General features: G+C 35.8%; 2 protein-coding genes across 2 annotated transcripts; one reads left to right on the top strand and one right to left on the bottom strand.

The window, feature by feature from the left end:
- The first annotated feature begins 155 nt into the window (after positions 1-155).
- On the top strand, positions 156-6,198 carry LOC142539235 (putative pentatricopeptide repeat-containing protein At1g02420). The gene is given in 6 exon segments (XM_075644532.1): positions 156-903; positions 905-3,256; positions 5,076-5,126; positions 5,365-5,472; positions 5,623-5,664; positions 5,811-6,198. Coding segments are annotated over 2 exon segments (1,482 nt in total). The 5' UTR covers positions 156-327; the 3' UTR covers positions 1,811-3,256; positions 5,076-5,126; positions 5,365-5,472; positions 5,623-5,664; positions 5,811-6,198.
- Positions 6,199-7,458: 1,260 nt separating this feature from the next.
- Positions 7,459-11,649, bottom strand: LOC142539234 (uncharacterized). The gene is made up of 9 exons (XM_075644530.1): positions 11,415-11,649; positions 10,963-11,011; positions 10,690-10,778; positions 10,538-10,594; positions 10,321-10,383; positions 10,065-10,130; positions 9,401-9,487; positions 8,977-9,070; positions 7,459-8,087 (listed from the first exon to the last, which is right to left on the bottom strand). The coding sequence occupies exons 1-9, from the start codon at positions 11,517-11,519 to the stop codon at positions 7,609-7,611; spliced, it is 1,089 nt and encodes a 362-aa protein (XP_075500645.1). The 5' UTR covers positions 11,520-11,649; the 3' UTR covers positions 7,459-7,608.
- Between the last annotated feature and the right edge of the window lie 13,350 nt (positions 11,650-24,999).

Below are 24,999 nucleotides of genomic sequence, written 5' to 3'. Positions count from 1 at the left end.
TAAGATAAGATGTTAAATTATATTTTTTATTAATAATTAAATAATTAATAATATTATTTATTATGAATAATATTGTAATTTTAAATTTAATGATATGATCAATCTAAAATAAATAAATAATAAATAAAGATAAAATTCAAAATACCGAGATCTCGGAGATAGTCCGGTGGTCTCAGCCCCTCCCTCCCCTCTCGCTGGTCCTTCGAGTCCCGCGATGTAATAATAATAAAAATTCAAAATCCCAACTACACAGCTCGTTTTGTCTGCTGTCTCTCTGCCAGCTGCTAAGCGAAACCATTTTTCAAGATTCCGCCAACAAGATCTAAAATGATGCGACTCCGGATCCTCTTTACGTTCTATTCCGCGCCATTTGCTAGGAAGTTTTCTACTTCACACGATGCCGCTGTAGAGCAAATCTTCCGCATAATCAGCACCTCACCTAATGCACGGTCTTTGCAGCACTCCCTTAAAGCATCCCAAATCGCCCTCTCGAACGACTTAATTGACAGAGTCATGAAAAGGGTACGCTTTTCCCATGCTAACCCGCTTTCTGCTTTGGAGTTTTTCAACATTGCTTCAAGAAACAGAGGGTTCTTTCACACTTCATTTTCTTTGGACACCATGCTTTACGTGCTTGGTAGAAGTCGTAAATTTGAACTAGTATGGGAATTGTTGATGGAATATAAGAGAAAGGATCGATCTTTAATAACCTCCAGAACTGTACAGGTTGTTTTGGCTAGGATAGCTAAAGTTTGTTCGGTGCGGCACACGATTGTGTCATTTAAGCGGTTCAAAAAAGTTGTCTCTGAGTTTGATGTTTCTTGTTATAATGCCTTGTTTCGGACTTTGAGTCAGGAGAAGAGTATGAGTGATGCTAGGAATGTGTACCATAATTTGAAGCACTGAGTTTAGGCCAAATTTGCAGACGTTTAACATACTGTTGTCAGGTTGGAAGTCACCCGACGAGGCAGAGGCGTTTTTCGTAGAGATGAGAGAAATGGGCGTTGAGCCGGATGTCGTTTCTTATAATTGCTTGGTGGATGTATACTGTAAAGGAAGGGAGGTTGAGAAAGCACGTAAGGTGATGAAAGAAATGAGGGAGAATGGAATTGATTTGGATGTGATAACGCACACATCTTTGATAGGAGGGTTGGGGTTGGTGGGGCAACCTGATAAGGCGAGGGAGATCTTGAAGGAGATGAATGAGTATGGTTGTAATCCTGATGTTGCAGCTTATAATGCTGTAATTCGGAATTTTTGCATTGCAAAGAGGATGGGTGATGCTCGACATATGTTGGAGGAGTTGGTAGGTGTTGGGTTAAGTCCCAATGCAACGACCTATAATTTGTTCTTTCGAACATTTTACTGGGCAAATGATTTAAGGAGTTCTTGGGATTTGTATTTGAGAATGAGAAAGACGGGGTGTTTGCCAAACACACAATCTTGTATGTTTTTGATTCGGTTGATGCATAGGCAAGAGAAGGCTGAAATGGCACTTGAATTGTGGAATGATATGGTAGACAAGGGGTTTGGTTCATATATTTTAGTTTCTGATGTCTTGTTTGATATGCTTTGTGATATGGGAAAGTTGGAAGAAGTCGAAAGGTGTTTCTTGCAAATGGTGGAGAAAGGGCAGAAGCCGAGTTATGTATCGTTCAGAAGGATCAAGGTGCTTATGGAATTGGCTAACAAGCAAGAGGCTCTTTTGAATTTGTCAGAGAAGATGTCTGCTTTCGGTTCAACAATCCACTTGGGAAAAAGTGTCATGGATGAACTAGAAAGACCTATTTCAGATTTTACAGTCAAATAAAAATGAATGTAGACATTTTGCTACCTTTGGATGCGAGATCCATATACTTTGAAATCCTTGTTTGATGAGGTGATTTTAAGCGAAAAAAAAAAAATGGTTGTTTAATCTGTTAAAAAAGTAAATATTTTGAACTATCTACCATTTAGAGCCATAATTGTTTTCTTGTTGAGAGGAATAGGACGAAGTTGAGGATGGACCTATACATTTCATGCTCTTTCTGAAAAATTTGGAAGGTGCCTGTTGCAACTTATGAGAGAGGAATTTGTTATATGGATGAAATCGATTTTTTTAGCAATTATCTCTGCAGGTTTTCTCTACTGGTATCTTTGCTAATATCACTTATTTCCATGCGACTTAGCACTCTACATGTAGCAGCAGTGAGAGAGAGAAACATTGGTCAACCTGAAAGGTTTCTTTGAATAATTTGTTTTGAAAAATGGCATCATCATATTTGGTTTTTTTGTCTTGACTCCATATTTTTTGAATTTGGTGGTACCTTTTCTTGTGGGTGCAACCCAACAGGTAATTTATTGACAGATTAAAAGGAAAGTGAATAATGTTAGGCCTATGTGACAGATTCTTGACTTCTTGAAACTGAGAGAACAGCTTGTGCTATGCATTGGTTTGGGACAGAGTATATGCAACACTAATGATACAAATTCCTTTCATTGTTCCAGTAGATTCTCTAGTCTGGGAGGATGATGCATGTGCACTATTTTTAGTTTTAGGAAAATTTAACTTGCATCCTTGCCCGGTTGCTCTAAATGCACTGCATCAGCCTACTGATTTCACAGTATTTGAATCAATTGCTCTGTAGACGATTAAGATCGAATCTTCATCCTCTACAGAACCTTAAAATTTGGCAAGAAATTGAGGATACATAGAAAGATGGATCATGGGAATGGTGGTGGGGAAATTATCATCTCAAATCCAAGCACAACCTCCCTGTTTTCATCATTTCCTCTGTGTATAAGTGAAAAGGATGGGGGAAATTAGCAAGAAAGATGATGGGAGTGGTGATGTAAGGGTTCAGAAGTCGTGATATCAATCCTCAATTCTGCACAAAAACAGAACAAGAACGTGCTTTCACTTCATGTGGAAAAAATGTTCAAAATCTTCGAATAAAATTCAAGTTCCAATGATCCAATTTTTTTAAGTTTATTGCATATGATACGTCTCCCGTAACTTATATCTCTCATTCCAGTTTTCAATACATGAATATAACAAGAAAATGGTTGATCATAGCGGCAGACTTGAGGGGAATGAGCAGCATTACTAAATAACAACTTCACTGTCTGCACCAGGGGCTTGACCAGTGCTTGAACCGTCGAAATTCCGTTTCGAAAATTCTGCGTCTGGCAGAGGTCGTAATCACCGTGTTACTGATCAGGCAAATAATCAGATGATTTCTCCATCAAATGTTCAAGTTGAAAAGCAAATCAAAAGGTGTGTTTGATTAATTGTTTTAAGTTTTGAATCTTACGAGGTCTTATTTTTCACTTTACCTTAGAAATGATGCACATTTACTGAATACAAACAACAGATTGTCATAATTCTGACAGTCCTACCAAAGCCTCAACCCTAGGTAAAGATGACTAGAGAAAAGCTGGATGCATATTACTTGCACAGCCTAGTGCCTATATTGGGGTTTCATTCTAATTAAAGTTATTTTGTGATTAAAATATCAACTTGTACCTCAGTGTCTGTTATCAGCAAGATCTTTTAGTTAAACTCTATGTCCATTCTCAACAAGATCTTTTTCTTTACGAAATTCAAATCCAGGTTTGATATGGCCAATGGCCCGCATTACCTTTTGCCTTATGTTTTGTGAAACATCTTCAGTTTGCTTGTTGCTAATTTATTTACCCTGTAAATTATTTTCATAATTTGTTTCAATGGCCCCATGTTGGAGATTTGTCAAATCAATGAACGATTTATGCTGTTTTTCCTTGAGCTTCCACAATAATACAGTAAATTAAAGCTGTTAAATGGTATACAAATAAAATCTGGGGAAGTTTCTGTGAGAATTTGCCACGCAATTCAAGTTTTACTAAAAAAGACACTTTCCATATCAGCACCGCGTGCTTTTTCCGACACTTTGAAAGAAAAATGTATTTTATTAAACCTTGAGACTATGGATACGGTGCTGTTCCTTTTGGCTCTAGAAGTAAATGGGATTAAATTCATTTTTATGACTTTACTGCTTTATATGCACATATTTAAAGAATTCAAGGTAGGTGTATTGCCATTTCTCCATCATTTGCTGTGTGTTTAAATTTTCTTCTTAGACATAATCCTCCGGATCACATGGTTTGTTTAAGATTTTGAGGCTCTTTCTTGTAAATGCTTTGTCCACATGCATCATTTCTTATATAATATAGGAATCAACGTTTTCAGAACCGTACACAATCGTTGATTTGACCAATTTGCTGGAAATTATGGTGTGTCCTGAGTTGGCGTGAAATAATTTGATTGGTCAACAACCAATCAAGAACTAGCAAAATAGGATAAAAATTAACGAACTAGCAATATAGGATAAAAATCGAGTAACCAGCGAAAGATTCAGAAACCAGCTCTTCCTTAGGTATCAACTTTTTGCACCCCTTTACACGGTTCAAAATCATAAGTTCCCTCTTCATTTCTCTATCTGTATCTGAAAGATTTGATTGCTCTGGAGAACTTCTAGTTCTCTAATCTCCCCTTGTTTAAAATTTTCAGTTTTTCTTTGCAAATCAGAGAAAAATGGCCGGCTTCACCAATTTGATATATCTAGCCATAGCATTTCGGATTCTCGATGTGGAACATCATGCAGATCTCTAATTTACCATTTTCAATATAATTTACATATTTGGACACATCTATTTGCTTGCATGCAAATTTCCCCGAACTAAGTTGATAGTTTTTTTTGCTTCCAATGACTAATTTAAACAATACATGTTTTGGTAAATTAATACTTGTTTTTACATCTTTTTTCCATTATTAGCTAACAGTTAATTTGCATCACCCTTTATATGCTGTCAAATTGGTGATGTTTGGCTTGGTGGATACACATCTTTACAGTGATTTTAATGTCATAGCATATTTTTTTGAAGCATTTACTTACATTTTTATTTATCTTTTAACTCAATTTACTTTGATTTTTTTACATGGAATAAAACTGAACTGATATAACCAAATTATATACGTATAGGTAGTTTATTTAGCTATTTAATCTTGTACATTATCTCGTGCATTTATTTGCAATTTTGTCTGTCGGGCTACACAGTACGGTTACCTTGTGGAGCAGCTTGGACATGATGACCGCTCATCAATTGAGGTTTTCTTCTCTCTTTTAACCTTTTAATAAATTTGAACTCAATTTAGTTCAATAATATGTCAAGCTTGAATCCTAGTCCTATCACCACGGTTTTTACCTGAATTTATGGTTGTTGAGCCTTTGAAACGATATCATTTGAATGGCGCTGTAAAAAAATAAATTTATAACCAAATAAAACGTGATTTGATTGGGCCTTAAATCTTAATGGATTAAATTTATCTGTTATTCAAAACATTAGGAAGAATTGACATCCTTGCGTGCAAAAGTTGGTTTGTTGAAAGAAGAAATAAGAAAATACCACGAAGAGGCCTCTGATTATCACAATCAGTGTCAGCAATTACAAAAGGTAATGTTGCTGTGTTCTTGATTTCTCTTGGATTTCTGGAAGTCAGCGGAGAGCATCTGGCTGTTGTTTTATTTTTAACATGAAGATCAATGACTTTCTCTTTTAACCCAGTATTCTGTTTTGGTTCTGATTTGTTTTTCTGCTTGACAGGAGCTAAAGGATCTGAAAGATAATGAACAGATGAAACCAAAGGTCTGTTTTTTTCCTCTTTAGCTTGGACTTTTTCTGAATAAATTTATTTCCTGCTGTCATATTTCCAACTTATAGTTACTTTACTGTTCCTTTGACACAAAGAATTAAAGTAATATCTGATATATTGATATCTGTTTCGAAAACAGAGAGATAAGAAGCAAGGATGAAAATACGCCAAGATTCCTCAAGACTTGGCAATGTTGGGGTGATCAGGTACTTCAAAAGCTAGTATTTGCTTAAGATGCAAACAAACGAAATCCATCTGAATATTAACTATGTCCTATATCGAGATTGAGCTTCAAATTTTTTTAGACCATTCATCATTTTATTTTCTCAATAAAAAATAAAATATTCACCATATTTTGTATTTCATCACCGAATAGCTAAATGTAATACTTTTGATAATTTGATGAACACAAACGCTGCATTGTCACTTTTTGTTTAATCTTTAAAATTTAAAACAATAAATTTGTATTCAAATATGTTCCATTTCTATCACGTTGCCAAGCAATTTAGATCAAGTTCCACTTCTAAGTTGAATCATAATAATCGATTTGATCAGAACTAGAACCATAAGTTTTAGAGCCATGATTAGATATCGTATTTCTTGCAAACAATTATCAATATTGATATCAGTTATCATTTTATAACATATTTATATACTAATTTGGTATTCTTTACCGAATTCGAGTATTTCGATTGTGATTTACGAACCAATATTCGAGCTATCGCGAAAAGCTAGCACTGAAGGACATCAATTCTCACCTCGTGTGTTGCTACTTTAGTCACTATTGATTGTTTGCGCTCTTATTTTTGTGTACCACTTGTTTCATCTATCTGCATTATATTGTTTTTAGATCATTATAGAAAGTGTGGCTGCTTTTTGTTAGGCTTTTGTTCCGTATATTTATACTGCTTGTTCTCAAGACTTTTAACTGTGTCATGATATGATGTTTTCATAATGGTCGGTTTTGTGGTACCATCTTGAAAACATGCAAGAATCAAGAACGTTAATTTTTAAAACGATAAAAATCAATGGAATGATTTAAAATTTTAATATTTTTTCATGGATGAACCAAATAAGAGATTCGTCTCACAAAATACGACTTGTGAGATCGTTTCACATAAATTTTTGACAATTAGTGGTGTCAAAGTAAATGGACATAAAAAGATAACCTTAAAATTTTGAAGAAAAAGACCAATTAATAAAATTCAATTGACTCGATTTAACTAAGATTTTAAAATAATAATACCAAACCCTTTATTTTATTTACAAAATATATCGTAATTGAATTACCGAACAGTATGACATAATTATAATTCCCAAAATAAATCGATTGAATAAGCTATTGATTATTATTTTTTTTAAAAATGCCCACTCTCTGCTCATACACGTCTCCCTTCATGTTTCAGAATAACATTCATCTCGATAGTACATCAAACTTTGATAACGTTACTTGATTTTATTTTTAAAATTAACAGTAAGATGACAAAAATTTGTGTGAGACGATTTCACGGATCATATTTTGTGAGACAAATATCTTATTTGGGTCATCCATGAAAAAATATTATTTTTTATGTTAAGAATATTACATTTTATTGTGAATAACGGTAAAATTGACCCGTCTACAGATAAAAATTCGTAAGACTGTCTCATAAAAGACCTACTTTGACAAGATAGATTAACTCATGATAAAAACCTTGTTTTGACTTTTGAGTAATGGAAAACTGAGTGAACTTTTTTGTCGGGAAAAAAACCAAGTAATTTTTTGTCAACAAAATATTTAGCTGTGATGCAAGCAATTATCCATCAAATCTCGTACTGATACGGAATATGGTTCTACCGTTTAACAATTTCCTTTTTGAACGTTCTTCCCCGTCATACATGCTACAATATAGTAAAACAAGATTTTAAAAATTTCACAATCCAGAAATTAATACACATCACTGCGGATGTTGGGGCGGGGCCATAGGCATCTGGTGCATTGAATGTAGCCCAACAGCAAGCTGCTGAGGTGGTGGTGGTGGCCGCCAAAGGGGCGGAGCAACCATTCCTGCTGGAGGCGGTGGAGGCCTAACAAATGCTGGATTGACTTGTGGAGGACGTTGTGGTGGCATGCTGGCAAACTGCTGCATCTGTTGTGGTGGCATGCCCATTGGACCAGCGTTTGGTGGCTGACCCTGCCAAGATGGTGGTGGAGGCATCGGTATAGTGTGATAGACAGCGGTTTGTGGAGGTTGTGGAGGTGGTGGGCGGAATTGTGGGACTGGAGGTGGAGGAATAGTTCCATTTGCAAAAGGTCGTGGCGGTACAGGAACACCAGCGGTATTGTTCGTCTGAGGGAGCGTTGGAGGTCCACTAGCAAACATGGTATGAGGCCGATTTTTCTGAGTAGTTGGATTACTCGCAGCCAACACTCGCTCTGCATACATGAAATGAGTATGGCGCATACAAGAATAAAACATTTCAAACTCAAGAACAATCACATCAGACAAGTATAAACACAGGATGTACAAGCATATCTTATCAACTTCGCAAAGCATGAAGTCCTGTCTTTGAACCAACATCGATCATTATGTTTTAAAGATGTTTGACACATGTTAAATGCTTGCTTACAAATAACAGCTAAAGATATGCCATGTTGCTGTGACTAGCTTCTTGTGTGTGCACTTGACTCATTCTCAGGGAGAAAAAACCAACAAACACACTCGATGTAACTACAAGCCTAACCTAAGTTCTTGCAACAATGCAAAGAGTAATAATTATCACATAGGGCTAAAAGCTATACTCCTACTTTTCGAGAAGGGAATGCTGTTACAGATATTTTAGCAAATTCATCTTCCGTCGGAGATGGAACCAATTACTACCAAGGACATTCTTAATGCACATAATCGAGGACTATTCAGGTGGTGTTGGTTTAGTCATTCTCTCATGAATTGTTGTCTTATTGATTTCAATAAAAGCACATTTTCCACAATTGATTAAAGAAACTTTGGTTCGATCAAAAAACCAAAGTTCTAGGAAATCAAATGCTACACCACTGGACTAATTAATTAAACCACGTATGCTGGTACTCATATCTCACAGAGGGCATGTGAAGTGTTTTGTTCAACGCACCATAATTAATACTTTTTAATACAAGATTAAATGGACTTTACCGTCTCATGCTTATGGTGAGAAAACTTGGGTAAACAACAAAGTGGGAAAGGCACATTTGGTTTCAGTATCTTGCACGAGCGAGACTACGAGAAATACTTGGAAGCAGCTGGATGAGAGGGAGGAAGGGAAGGAGGGCAAGAAGATATTCATACCAGCAGGTGTACCATGGCGCTCCCCCTTTGTGTCTTTCTTGTATGCATAAGACACAGTTATCTGACGATTGCAAAGATACTGGCCATTCATTGTCTACAAAAAACAAAAGGCTATTAGCCTCTTGAACAATGGAACCGTGAGACAATAACATGCAAGCAATATGTCCATTACAATCCAAAAGGCACAATCTTCCAAAGCAAATCATCGTTCTTTTTTGACACCACCCAAAACCTTTGTACCTGACCTCCGTGCCAAAGATTCAAGTGCAAAATACATCAAAATGTAGAATGATTTGCGTGTAACATCACAAGACATCATCAACTAGATGCATAATAGATGTTACAAAGTTTGAACAAGGCACAATGCCATTTCAAGAAGACATAGCCAACCAAGCACATGAGAACATCAGATCAAAAAGGTTACCTCAATGGCAGCATCAGAAGCGTCAAAAGAGTCATAGCTAATAAACCCAAAACCACGAGAATTTCCAGTCTCTGGATCTCTCATTATCTGTAGAAGGCAACAAAAATAATGATAAAAAACCAGTAATTCAAAAATAAAAAAAAAAGATTGTGGATTTTACATGACAAATCAACAAAAGATACAACCATTGTTACAAAGCAACTTGGCGATGATCCATGCCAGAAGTATTCAACAATTAGTTCAATAATGGACGACAAAACCATATGAATCAGTACTTCTAAAATATGTAATAAATCATCTAATTCATCATATTCGCAAGGTGCAGCTGAGAGTTGAGAAATGTCGGATATAGAGCAGAGATTTTCAGGTAACCAGTAATAGACAACATAATCATAAGTTCATAACCACACAATTTTAAAAAAATATCACAGCACCAATATTTTTTCCTAATTAAGACTCAACTCCAACCTCGCCAGAAAAGGGAGAAAAGAACAATAAGTAAAAGAAAATGAGAACAGGACAGCGAGAAGTGGGCAATAAAAAATCAAGATATGGTAATTGATAAATAGAAGCAAATGAATTTTGCGCCCATACTGCCAGTCTTCCGTCAAGAATCAAACCCAGGAGAAGTAGACATGAGTAAAGTGCAAGAGAGAAGCTTGACCTTTGGATTCGAAACAATGACACCAAAAGCACTGAAAGTATCATACAGAAGCTTCTCATCAACATCCTGGAAACAATACAGAGAGTTACGTTGTGAATTTTGTGCGATAAAAAGGTTGATCAGTAATAGATAACTTGAGCATTGAACTATGACTGTGTCATGTGAGATATACCATGTAGAATGACAACATATAATAAAGAGTGAAAAGTCGAACTGAGAGAGTAATCTAGTGAAAAAAAAGGACCAAAGTTCTTACAGGATCAAGGTTCCCTATAAAAAGGTTAGCTCCCACATCCACACTTTTCTTATCTTGTGATGCCTGGAGCCAACAAAACAGAGTAAACAAGATAATCAATGAGTACACGGCATGTAGAATAGATTATTATAGAAACCTTAAGAGATCTCATAAGTAAATAGAAGTAAAAACATTAAAATGATGACAAACTAGAATCTAAACGAAATGCAGCACATACCTTATTTACTCGAATTGCCTTACCATACAGCTTAATCATATTCAATACCTTAATGGCCTGGAAAAGAATCAATAATTAAAATCACTGAATTTTAGAAGGAGTAACTTGAAAAAAGGTCTCTTCCACAATTTTAGCAGTAAAATTGCACTCACATAGTCAGCATCTTCTTCACTTCTGAACTCAACGAAGCCATAGCCTTGATGAGCATTTGTAACTCTGTCCTTGGGAACATATACATTGACTAGATCATAAAAGAAAGTGTAAGACCCCAAAATATACCCCAAAAAAGAGACAGTAAAGGAACTAAATTCTGTAAGCGCCAAGTGAGTCTGTAAAGCATTCAAATCATTCAGGTTTCCAACCATCACTTAAAAAAGGGTCATTCGGAGAAAAATGAAGTCCCACAGTAAAAGCCACAAACATACCTACAGGACCGGCTTGCACAAACAACTCCCACAATAACTCCTCACTTGCCTGTAAGTCACACAGATAAGGAGCACTTGAGATTCGAGATGACATTAAAGACAAAAAGAAGATAAACCCCAGGAAGGCACTCACATGAATGATGAAACCAAGACAACTTCAGGAGAGAAAATCAGGAAACACAAAACTAAAAGCTAACACCATGAATGATTTATCAGCTATTTCAGATTAAGCAACAAAAAAGTAAGTTCGCTGCTCTAAAAATCCAAAGCATCAAGTGTCAATCATTCATTGCTCTGTTATACTCCAGAGGTTTGCTCAAAATTATAAGCGTAACTAGCTAACACATGCGTTCAAGTAAATTAAATAGAATAGATAGAAAACCCAATGCATTTCTACAAACAGAATCTAAACCCTGGTCCAGACGTAACACAAGGAAAGAAAAACAAACTACTTTGGTTTCCAAATTGCCAACATAGACGGTGGCGTCTTGGTTGCGCTCGGCGGCATGTTGGCCCAAAAGGTTTGCACCCACTCCAGGCGCAATTCGCGTCGTCATTGTCCTCGCGTAAAATCCCAAACACAAAGAAAGCAAGCTGGAATTTTTTACCCAACGGTTTAGGGATTCGACCCTCCTGTGTGTATTGCTTATGTTACATCAAGATTTTTTGTGAAAAATTAAGAAGTAAACATTTTTTTTAAAAAAAAAACTCATAAAAAAATAGTAAATTTATAGTTCAACATATATGATATAATTATTAAGCCAAAAGACAGATAAAATATATTAGAACATGCTAGATTAATTCTTCAGTTTTTATTTTTGTCTATTTTTTTTTAAAAAAATTAGATTATATATAAATTTTTTAGTTCAAATAATTAAACTAAACTAAAATTTGGCAAAAATTTGTGTGAGACGGTCGTATTTTGTGAAACAGATATCTTATTTGGGTCATCCATGAAAAAGTATTACTTTTTATGCTAAGAGTATTACTTTTTGTTGTGAATATCGGTAGGATTGACCCGTCTCATAGATAAAGATTCGTGAAACCGTCTCACAAGAGACCTACCCCTAAAATTTTTACACAGCAATTGAAATATATAATTTTAAAACATAATGCCGAACATAATTTTCAAATTTAATTGAATTTTGTTTAATCATGTCGGAACTAGCAAGTCACTATTGTTCAATAAGCATGGACTAAATCTCTAGACTAACAGCATGAAAAAATGTAGATAAAGGTAATTGAAATTCTGATGATGAAACGCTGCTCCTTTAACTCGAATATTTAATAATTACAATTTAATTGGAAATTTTGTAATTACTCAAAATGTAGCTAATATCCATTTTTTCTTAAAGCGATTATCTCAATCATATCATTTCACCAAAACTTTACGGACCAAAAAAAAAAAAGACTTCATATCCAATCCCAACCTCCACGACTACCGCGCCACCAAACGTTGTTGCCTCCGCTATTAAAGATGGCAATGGGCCAAGTAAGGACGACAATGGGGCGGGGCGGGGCGGGGCGGGGCGGGCAGGGCCAAGTTTGTCATCCCTATCTCCGTTCTCGAATTCCATCTCCACCTTCATACCCGCCCCAATCTTCTTTTTTCGGGTTCGAGGAATCCTGAAATCACGGGGATCAAATTCTCATCACCGTCCACGTCCCCTTCAAAAATATTAATGAAACAAGACGAGGACGAGTTTGGAAATTTTCTCAAACCAAAACTTATTATTATCTATTATTATTAGTGATAATATTAATACTAATATCAATATTAATAATAATAATATTATTATTACTATTTTAAAAATAATTATTTATTATATTACTAATACTAATAATATTTTTATTTTATTATTAATATTACTTTCGGGACGGGTTCGAGGATAGAGATAATAATCTCATATCCACCTGAACTACTTCAAGAATTTTAAAAAATCCCCGAACCTGAACCCAAACCCAAAAAAATCGAGAATTCTCGTTTCGAATTTTCCCCTCGGGGCCCCAAACCAATGGAAAAGTTATCTTCCCTATGACCGAGTTAAAACAGATCAAATGGGTTGCAGGGGGTGGGGCGGTACCAATTCAACCGGTCAGGGTTGTTCACAGGTTTGGGTGAACCCGCCCTTATATATATGTATATTACGATATATGTATACTATATATATACATATTATATATATATAGACACACACATACACCGTTGTCATCCTACCCTCTATACATTCACTTCGCTACCTTTGCTACATTCAGGGCAGGGATGTACAGATATTTGGATCTTGGCATGTTTGCAGTGTTCTGTGTCTGAGGAGTGGTGATGTGCGTCAGTTCAATGGTCGAATAGAATTACTGGTAAGCATATTGGCAACGTTGATTTTGTATTTTGTGTCTCTTGTATTATTGATAATCATACTGACAAGCGATTGAAATTACACAAATTCTATCACTTCACTTAAACTTCGCAGAATGTCAGGACAAGTAAAAAATTGGATTTGGATTTGGACTTGGAATTCTAAATTGGTTTTTGGTAAAAATTTTAAATATAATTTGAAATTTGTTTTAACCATTAAAACTATTTTATTTTATATTAAAAAATCTTGTATCGTTATTTTTTAAAATGGCTTGTTTATTAACAATTTTTATATTAATATTCTTATTTCTTATCAAGAAAAAAATTAATTTTCGAACATATAAAAAATATTTTTAATTGAATTTTTTTAATAAATGCAAAAATTATAAAATTTATCATTAAAAATAAATTTATCAAATTTTAATAAATTGAAATTTGACTATTAAAACAACAATTGTTTAATAGAAATTTCTAATTTATAGAATTTTTTAATATAAAAATATTTAAAATTGATTTTGAAATAATTTTCTCAAAACTATATATATGATATAAATGTTTGTGAATTGATCATATGTATTTTTTAGATAAATGGTATTTATAAAATTCGAGAAGAACATTTAAAATTTACGAGAAAGTTTTAAAAATTTATTACCTGAAATATAATATCAAAAGTTTCCAATTCATGCAATATCCTAATCTTGGAAATGATCTTATCTTTATCTTAACACTATCTCAAATAATATCTAATTTATATTTATATTAAATAATTGCTAATTATCACTATTAAATAGTAAAATCTTGAAATTGTACTAGGTAAAATCAACAAGTCATAACATCTCAGCCTGCGCATTTTGTGTTGCGCGGTCACGAGCTAGGAACGCACGACTGCGGACAAACTTCTACCTTCTCCTTCATTGGTTGACCATGTGCGCACGACTGTGCAACAAGACCATGCGGTTACACGTGCCATTCTACCTTGCTGTTCTAGAATGGCATGCTGGCGCGCACTGATATAGCTTGGGTGCATGCTTTGTTCTGTTCTGTGCTTGGCTCACCCATCCTTGATTGATGAATGCTCATGAACACACCTCCACTTGTATCTCAAGTTTGTTTGCCATGCATGTTTAGCCAATCGTATCTCGAATCCATAAACGTAGATGCTTCTCGAATGCTCAGAACGAGTATGTGAAGTGCTTATTTGAATCACTTGTTTCTTCCTCTTGTAATTGATTCTTTCGGCAGTTATAATGGATCTCATGCCTTCTTAGGTGCTTATTGCGTCTATGATAATCCATGATTGCATGGCATCATAAAGCTGTTGGCCAAATAAATGTGGAGGTTAGCAGATGGGGAATTGGGTGGTTGCTGGTTGGGAGAGTTTTGGTTGTCATTGATGACAACCAAAACGTTGAGGCATCGTGGGAGCTCTATAAATAGAGCTTCCATTCACCATTCTTATCATCCCTTCCATCAGCTCTTCTTTCTAGTATCTATTCTTCTTTGAGTGTGTAATTCTATAATATTTGTGAGGTGTTTTGTTCTCCTGTATTAAGAGGGTGTGTGTTCTCTTTGGAAACACAGTGAGTGATTGTACACCGTAAGATATTATAGTGGATATCTTTTCATCTTGCCCGTGGTTTTTTTACCCTAATAATTTTTAGGGGTTTTCCACGTAAATCTCAGTGTCCAGTTTATTCTTTATTTTCGGGTTTTATTATCTCAAATTACCGCAAGTGGGACCAACAAGTGGTATCAGAGCCTTGGTTTAAAATTTCTTAAAATTCTGAGTATGCTCTATGGTTGCAGCCTAGACTGATCTTCCACATCAGAAAAGATTTTTTGAGATTTTTTTTAAGGCGGGATTATTTTGTCCAGTCTACTAAAATTGTTGTAGACATAATGGCGGGAAGGTACGAGATAGCAAAGTTCAATGGAAGCAATTTTATGCTGTGGAAAATAAAGATACAAGCAGTTTTAAGAAAGGAGAATTGCTTGGCGGCTATTGGAGATAGACCGGTGGAGATTACGGATGATGGAAAGTGGAACGAGATGAATGATAATGCTGTTGCCAATTTACACTTGGCTATAGCTGATGAAGTTTTGTCAAGTATCTCTGAGATAAAAACAGCCAAAGTTATCTGGGATACTCTGACAAAGATGTACGAGATCAAGTCGCTACACAACATGATTTTCCTAAAGAGAAGGCTTTATACTCTTCGGATGACGGAATCCTCATCGATGACTGATCATATCAATACACTAAATACTCTATTTGCCCAACTCACTTCCATGGGGCATAAAATAGGGGAAAATGAACGTGCAGAGCTTCTACTTCAAAGTCTACCAGATTCATACGATCAACTTATCATCAACATTACCAACAATATTCTGATGGGCTTTCTAAGATTCGATGATGTCTTAACTGCGGTTCTCGGAGAAGAAAGCCGGCGCAAGAATAAGGAAGACAGGTTGGTAACTTCGAAGCAGGCAGAGGCTTTGTCGATGATAAAAGGAAGATTTATGGACCGTGATTCCAGTGGGAGTCAAAGGTGAGGTAGATCAAAGTCGAGAAGTAAGAAGAAAAATATTTACTGCTTTAAATGTGGCGGTAAATGGCACTTCAAGAGAGAGTGTACGAGTATCGATAAAAGTTCTCAAGGAAATGTGGCCAGTACTTCAAGCAGTGGTGAAATATTATTCAGCGAAGCAGCAACACTTGCAGAAGGCAGGCACAAATTTTGTGACACATGGATTATGGATTCAGGAGCGACGTGGCATATGACGTCTCGGAGAGAATGGTTTGATCATTATGAACCAGTCTTAGGAGGATCTGTATTCATGGGAAATGATCATGCCTTGGAAATCGCTGGGGTCGGTACTGTCAAAATTAAAATGTTTGATGGCACCATTCGCACCATACAGGAGGTACGACATGTGAAAGGACTGACGAAAAATCTTTTGTCTTTGGGGCAATTGGATGACATCGGGTGCAAAACTCGTATCGAGAACGGGATCATGAAAATTGTGAAAGGCGCGCTTGTGGTTATGAAGGCGGAAAAAGTTGCTGCAAATCTGTATGTACTTTTGGGAGAAACACACAAAGAGGCGGAGCTAGCTGTTGCATCAAATGGTTTAGGAGAAGAATAAACAGTGTTATGGCATAGAAAGCTCGGGCATATGTCAGAACGGGGGTTGAAAATTCTCTCAGAACGGAAGCTGCTGCCGGGACTTACAAAAGTGTCATTACCCTTTTGTGAGCATTGTGTTACCAGTAAACAACACAGATTAAAGTTTGGCACTTCTACTGACAGGAGCAAAAGCATATTGGAGCTGATTCATTCGGATGTTTGGCAAGCACCGGTTGTATCCCTAGGAGGAGCGAGATATTTTGTCTCGTTCATTGATGATTTCTCTAGGAGATGTTGGGTGTATCCAATCAAGAAGAAATCAGATGTTTTCCAAGTCTTCAAAGATTTCAAAGCGCGGGTTGAACTTGATTCTGAAAAGAAAATCAAGTGTCTGAGGACTGACAATGGAGGAGAATACACCAGTGACGAATTTGATGCATATTGTCAACATGAGGGCATCAAGAGACAGTTCACGACGGCTTACACACCTCAACAGAATGGAGTGGCGGAGCGGATGAACAAAACCTTGTTGGACAGAACAAGAGCTATGTTGAGGACTGCAGGTCTAGAAAAGTCATTTTGGGCGGAAGCAGTCAAAACCGCTTGTTATATTATCAATCGTTCTCCTTCAGTGGCGATTGATCTGAAGACTCTGATGGAGATGTGGACTGGGAGGCCAACAGATTATTCTCATTTGCATACATTTGGAAGTCTGGTGTACGTTCTGTACAATGAGCAAGAAAGATCGAAGTTGGATTCGAAATCCAGAAAATGTATCTTCTTGGGTTATGCTGATGGAGTAAAGGGGTTTCGCTTGTGGGATCCTACTGTTCACAAGCTTGTCATCAGCAGGGATGTTATCTTCGAGGAAGATAAAGTAAAGGGAGACAAAGGCACATTGAATTCAAAAACTACTATATTTCAGGTGGAGAATAAGACAGACGAAGGTCAAATATATTGTGAAGCAGTACCTGAGCACGAAGAACAAGAACATGTTGAGTCTGAAGTTTCCAATGTGAGGCAGTCAACTCGAGACAGAAGACCACCAGGTTGGCTTTCAGATTATGTTACTGAAAGCAACATTGCATATTGTCTATTATCAGAGGATGGTGAGCCATCAAGTTTCCATGAGGCTACTCAAAGCTCGGATGTATCTTTGTGGATGGTAGCAATGCAAGAAGAATTGGAGGCATTAGACATGAATAAAACTTGGGATCTTGTTACACTACCACGAGAGATGAAAGCCATTGGTAACAGATGGATCTATAAGATCAAGCGTGATGGTAATAACCAAGTGGAGCAGTATCGTGCTAGGTTGGTGGTAAAAGGGTATGCTCAGAAAGAAGGCATTGACTTCAATGAGATATTTTCTCATGTGGTTCGGCTTACAACAGTCAGAGTACTGTTGGCATTATGTGCGGTATTTGACCTACATCTAGAACAACTAGATGAGAAAACGGCGTTCTTCATGGAGATCTTGAAGAAGAAATCTATATGCTCCAGCCAGAAGGTTTTGCGGAAATAGGCAAAGAGAACTTGGTTTGCAGGTTGAACAAATCTCTGTACGGTCTCAAACAGGCGCCGAGGTGTTGGTACAAGAGATTTGATTCCTATATCATGAGCCTTGGATACAACAGACTGAGTGCAGACCCTGTACGTATTTCAAGAGGTTTGGTGATGATTATATCATTTTGCTGTTGTATGTGGACGACATGTTGGTAGCAGGCCCCAACAAAGATCAGGTCCAAGGATTGAAGACACAGTTAGCTAGGGAATTTGATATGAAGGACTTGGGACCAGCAAACAAGATTCTAGGGATGCAAGTTCACCGAGACAGAAGTAACAGAAAGATTTGGCTTTCCCAGAAAAATTATTTGAAGAAAGTCTTGCAACGCTTCAACATGCAAGATAGTAAGCCAATTTCGACCCCTCTTCCTGTTAACTTCAAGTTATCCTCCGAGATGTGTCCTAGCAGTGAAGCAGAGAGGATGGAGATGTCTCGAGTACCGTATGCATCAGCAGTGGGAAGTTTGATGTTCGCTATGATCTGTACAAGACCGGACATTGCTCAAGCAGTGGGAGTAGTTAGTCGGTATATGACGAATCCTAGACGAGAGCATTGGAGCACTGTTAAGAGGATCCTTAGATACATTAAGGGTACCTCAAATGCTGCATTATGTTATGGAGGATCAGATTTTACACTCAGGGGCTATGTCGATTCAGATTATGCGGGTGATCCTGATAAGAGGAAATCTACTACTGGTTATGTGTTTACAATTGCAGGGGGAGCAGTAAGCTGTGTTTCAAAACTGCAGACAGTTGTGGCGTTATTTACAATAGAGGCAGAATACATGGCAGTTACTCAAGGTTGCAAGGAGGCAATATGGATTAAAAGGTTATTGGGGGAAATCGGACACAAACAAGAAAATGTTTCTTTGTTTTGTGACAGTCAGAGTGCCTTGCACATCGCAAGGAATCCAGCCTTTCATTCCAGGACTAAACACATTGGAGTCCAATTTCACTTTGTGCGGGAAGTAGTGGAGGAAGGAAGCGTGGATATGCAGAAGATCCATATAAAGGATAACATAGCTGATTTTTTGACCAAGCCAGTGAACATTGATAAGTTTGAGTGGTGTAGATTATCAAGTGGTCTAGCAGAAACGTAAGCAGCAAGAAGTGGCAAGATTGAAAGGATGTGTAGAGATGTGTTTATCAAATCTCCAAGTGGGAGAAATGTTGGCCAAATAAATGTGGAGGTTAGCAGATGGGGAATTGGGTGGTTGCTGGTTGGGAGAGTTTTGGTTGTCATTTATGACAACCAAAACGTTGAGGCATTGTGGGAGCTCTATAAATAGAGCTCTCATTCACCATTCTTATCATCCCTTCCATCAGCTCTTCTTTCTAGTATCTATTCTTCTTTGAGTGTGTAATTCTATAATATTTGTGAGGTGTTTTGTTCTCCTGTATCAAGAGAGTGTGTGTTCTCTTTGGAAACACAGTGAGTGATTGTACACCGTAAGATATTATAGTGGATATCTTTTCATCTTGCCCGTGGTTTTTTTACCCTAATAATTTTTAGGGGTTTTCCACGTAAATCTCAATGTCCAGTTTATTCTTTATTTTCGGGTTTTATTATCTCAAATTACCGCAAGTGGGACCAACAAAAGCTCCTTGAAATATCTTCCAATAGAGCATATACCGCCCAATCAAGTTCACATCATAAAGGCAAAGAAGATATTTTGTGCCGACTAAACAAAAGATTGTATGGATTGAAACAAGCTCCAAGACAGTGGTATAAAAAGTTTGATTCATTCATGATGAATCACGAGTACAACATAACCAGTTCTGATAATTGCGTATTTCTTAAGATAGATGATGCCAATGATATCATCATACTATTGTTCTATGTTGATGACATTTTGATCATTGGCCATGATTCAGACAAGATAGACAAGCTTAAGAGGGAGTTTAACAAGTATTTTGTATTGAAAGACTTGTGACCATCAAAACAGTTTTTTGGAATTAAGATCTCCAGGGACAGTGCTAGTAAGAAGCTATGGTTATGTCAAGAACAATAAATTGAAAAAATTCTTAAAAGATTCAAAATGAATAAGGTAAAGATTGTTGGTACTCCATTTGCAAGGCATTTCAAACTAAGTTCAAAACAATGTCCCACCAATGATGAAGAAATAAAGAAATGTGAAATTTTTCTTATGGTTCAACAGTTGACATTTGATGTATGCGATGGTGGGTATGAGACCTAACATTACTCATGTAGTTGGCGTGACAAGTTGATTTCTCTCTGATCATAGCAAATATCACTTAACAACAGTGAAATAGATATTCCGATATCTAAGAGGTACTTCTAGACTTTGTTCGAAATTCATAACTAGTTAAACTATGTTAGAAGGTTACATTAATATACACATGGCCGTGATGTTGATTCTATAAAGTCTATATCCGGATACTTGATAACATTTTCATGGGGAGAAGTCTCATGATAATCAAAACTTCAAAAGTGTGGCATCATCCACAACAGAAGTATAGTACATAGCCACAACCGAAGCATGTAAAGAATTACTATAGTTGAAGAAGTTTCTACAAAGGTTGTGCTTAAGGCAAGACAAGTTTAAGCTTCACTGTGATAGTCAGAATGTAATTCTTTTGAGTAAGTACTGTAGTCTTCACTCAAGGTCGAATCATATTGATGTAAGTTATCATTGGATCCGAGATGATTTGAACGAGAAATTATTACATCTTGATATGATACATAACGATGATAGTGGTTCCAATATTTTTATGAAGTCGTTGCCAAAATAATAACCGAAAAACTGTCAAACTATGACATGTCTATTTGAACCTACAAAACAAGCTCGATGGAGAAAATTTTTGACAATTCAAATTGCATTCAAATCAAGTTTTCGAAGAAAGTTGGACTACCAAACTTTGAAGACCACCCATCATTCACATTACCATTTCACACTTCACCAACCCCAAAATGTTTTCTATAAATAGTCATGTATTTGCATAGATTCAATCAATCCCAAAACAAGAAACAAACCATCAATTGAGTGTTGTTTTGCCTATTCCTTTAGATAAATTTTAGTATGATATGTTGTTGCGGTATTTTCTGATTTTCCACATCAAATTTTTTTTTATTGTGATTAGAGTTGTGTGAGTTCCATTTAAAAGGGGAGATTGAGTGTGACATCCAAGAATTATTATTTTTGAAGTTCTTGGTGTCCCCTAAGTTGTTCCAATGAGAGTTGTTGTTATCTCCTACTGTTGTAGTAATTATTTGAATCCATACTTAGGTCTCATGGGTTTTCAAAAATTTTGCTTCTCCACACAAAAAATCTTTGTGTCTTTTTTCTTCATACTTATTGTAATTATTGATATTGACATCGTGAACAACTTGATCCAAAGTTACCACTAAAAGAGAAAAGAATCAATGCTTCCACTTTACAAACAATCAATTAATTTGACTATCTTTCCCAACAATATATTTATAAATAAATAAGAGAAGAAAAACAAGAGACACGAAATACAAAATTCAGCATTGTCATGAGTATGGTTACCAATAATTCTATTCCACCATTGAACTGGCGTATCTCAGCATTTGTCAGACACAGAACATTGTGAACATGCCAAGATCCAAATCTTTGTGCATCCCTGCCCTGAATGTATCGGAGGCGGCGACGTGAATGGATAACGAATAAAGATGGCAACGAGACGAGTTTGACCAAACCCGAGATCCACCCTGCCAAGAAAATTAGGACCCGGACTTGTCCCGCCTCAAAACCTGCCGGTTGGATCCATAGACCTACTATACATTTAACTAAAAAATTAAATAAATAATTAATAATATATATATATATATATTCATTTAATATATATATATATTAATAAATAATTAATAATATATATATATATATATATATTCATTTAATATATATATATATACATATATATATACACATAAATGTAATGTCTGAAGTAATATCACAAGTTGTTGATTTAGTAATATGAGATTACTAAATAATTAATGATTTTTAAAGAATGATATATGACATATGTTGGTCATATGAAGTCCAAATTATTTGAAATTTGGATATAACGTAGAAAACTCAAAGATATAGAAGTTTCATGTTTTGAGTTTTGAAAAATTTGATCGTTTGACTAGTCCAAAGAGATTTACCGGTGTTAAAGTCTTAAATATATTATATTATTTTGTTAATATAATATAATATAATATAATATTTAAAAAAAAGAGAGAAAATTAAAAATTTTGTGGCGGTTAAATCAATTCCACCGCACAGAAGAAAACGAAGGAACAGTGCTACGAGAGAGGAGAGAAAAAGAAAAATAGCATTTCAATTTTCTTTTCGATCGTGCGATTTATCGGTTTATCCAATCGACAAACCGACTTCAGTTCTGGGATCGTTGACACGAGGTCTTCGATTTGAGGTATAAATTTTATATTTTTGGTGATGTTTGAAATTCGTCGATTTCTGGAATAAATCCAATAAATTGTTAAATCATACTGAAATTGAAGATTGTTGAGTAGTGTATGATTTTAACGAAGTAGAGAAGATTATTGTGTTGTTGTTTTGAATTATTCCTAATTTATTATAATTAGGGATTTTTAATCATTGGATTGAGATTGGAGAGTTGTTTGTCAGTTGTTATTAATTCTGATTATATATTCGGAGTCTACGAAGTATAGGCTACACGTTGATATAAAGTTTTCGTAATTTGACGGATGTTGTAAAATAGCCTATTACTTGAAGTTAATTAATTAGGGTGTATTGGATGGTAGTATTGTGAATTAAATACACCAGATTATTAAATTGTTGAACAATACGAATTTATAATCGAGTTTTATATTTTGTTGAATTAATTATTGTTGGGCTATTTGATGTTATATATTGAGGCTGTTATAACTGTGTTGATACGGTGACAATGATCTGATAATTATTGTTGAATTATTTAGATACATCACAAGCCTCAGGATCAAAGAAATAGCCAGATTGTATATATACTCGATTATCAGGTACGTGTTGACGTACGAGCATATGTTGTTATTGTTTAGTATTGATGAATACTATTGTGTTGAACGACGATAAATCACTGGATTTGGGTGATTTGGTATTATATTTGTTGTTTATTATTGTTGATGTTGTTGGTTATCGTTGTTGGGAGATGTCTCGTTGAAGTTGTCACGTTGATGTTGTTCGTTCAACGATATTGCTGTCGCCGGTGTTGGGGTGCGACGTATCGTTGATGTTGTTATTCGTTCGACGATATTGCTGTCGCCGGTGTTGGGGTGCGACGTATCGTCGATGTTGTTGTTCGTTCGACGATATTGCTGTCGCCGGTGTTGGGGTACGACGTATCGTCGATGTTGTTGCATTGTGATGTTGTTGAGGTTGTTGTTGGCTGATTGTCCAGAAACGGCAAAGGGGGTATTTCTATTATGATTTCAGTTATATTTTATGTTGTTAATATAACTGTTATATATTACGATGATGATTGTTGTATATGCTCACCCTTTGAGGGCTGTTTCTGTTGGGCAGGTTACAGGACTATGCGTGAGACAGGATAGTGGTGAAGGACTAGGTGTGTCTAGTCAAACAGTCTTGTAGTTGATAGTAGATAGAGACAGTATAGCTTATTGTCTTATTTGAGTTGTATGTGTGTATTTATTATACTGTTTCTGCTACACTGACGTAGATAGTGTGGTGATTGCACTATTTTGTCGTATATGCATTATATTATTACGTCGTCGAAAAGAAAAAATTTTATGCATATGACGTCGCATGTTGCATGATTACGTGGCGAGGTTTGGGGCGCCACATAATATGTATATGTCTATATTTATATATTATGTGTGTGTGTATATTGTATATATATAATATACATATATGTATATGTATATTATATATATATATTTATATATATTATACACATATGATATATGCATACATAATATACATATGGGGCGGGTGGGTCCACCAAAACCCATGACCTGCCCGGACTCGTTGAGCCGTCCCACAACTTGTTTGATCATGTTTTAACCCTCCCTGAACGAGACGGGTTTAATATGGGGTCGGGTTTTAACCCGGCCTATTGTCATCCATTAACTTGTCTTTTAGGCTTTTTTTTTCTGTCTTTACTTCCTCGAATGATGCAATAATTTTTTAAATGCATCTACCATGTTATGAAATATCGTGACAATATCTTCACATATAAATTCATTTGAGTTAAAATCAAATACAATATCATCGGCAAATTCTAGTTCAACTTCCGTAGCTTCCGGCTCAACATTTGCTATCAAACATTGGACCTTATATTCATCACTCTCACTAGATGAATTTTCTGAGTATGAATTTGTCCAATTGCTTTTTCTATCCTCCGCAATAATTACTTTTTGGTCTTTATTTTTCTTGAATCATCTTTCGATCGTCTCTTCTCATATGGTTTCTTATCGTCCTTCTTGGACCTGTTACAATCTGCAATAAAATAATCATTTTCCACAGTTAAAACAAGCTTGATTATCAGCTTGATCCTTTTTATAATAAGAATTAAATTTGGATTGATTTGTTTTCATAAATTTGCCAAATTTATTAATAAATAAAGGCATAGCCTCATCGCTTATAAATTAGTGTTGGAAGACTCTTTGGCGCTTAGAGTGAGAGTTGTGGCGGCCTGGAGATTTTGTGGGTTAAAAAGTGGAAGATTTCCCTTTTGTCCTGATCCCCAACTAGAACTCATATGTTTTCAAGTATGAATATAGATCACGCAGATCGAGTTTGTTGAGATTTTTGGACTATTTCATTGTCACCATCTTTACATTTTATTCTCTCGACACTTTTTTCATTACCTTCAATGTAAGTTCATGGTTATAGTATTCTTTTCGAATTGAAGCAATTTCAATTAAAATACTACTGAACTGTTCATCAAACTCATTTAGGGTCACTACGAGTTTCATCTTTGCATTGTCAAATTTCTGAATTGCAACGGTCAGCTTGTTCTCTTTTGGTTGATCATTTCCCT

The sequence above is a fragment of the Primulina tabacum genome, chromosome 3 (assembly GCF_025594145.1).
Source record: "Primulina tabacum isolate GXHZ01 chromosome 3, ASM2559414v2, whole genome shotgun sequence".
NCBI lineage: Eukaryota > Viridiplantae > Streptophyta > Magnoliopsida > Lamiales > Gesneriaceae > Primulina > Primulina tabacum.
The sequence above is the reverse complement of the archived record's forward strand: the minus strand, read 5'-3'. Positions and strand labels throughout refer to the sequence as shown.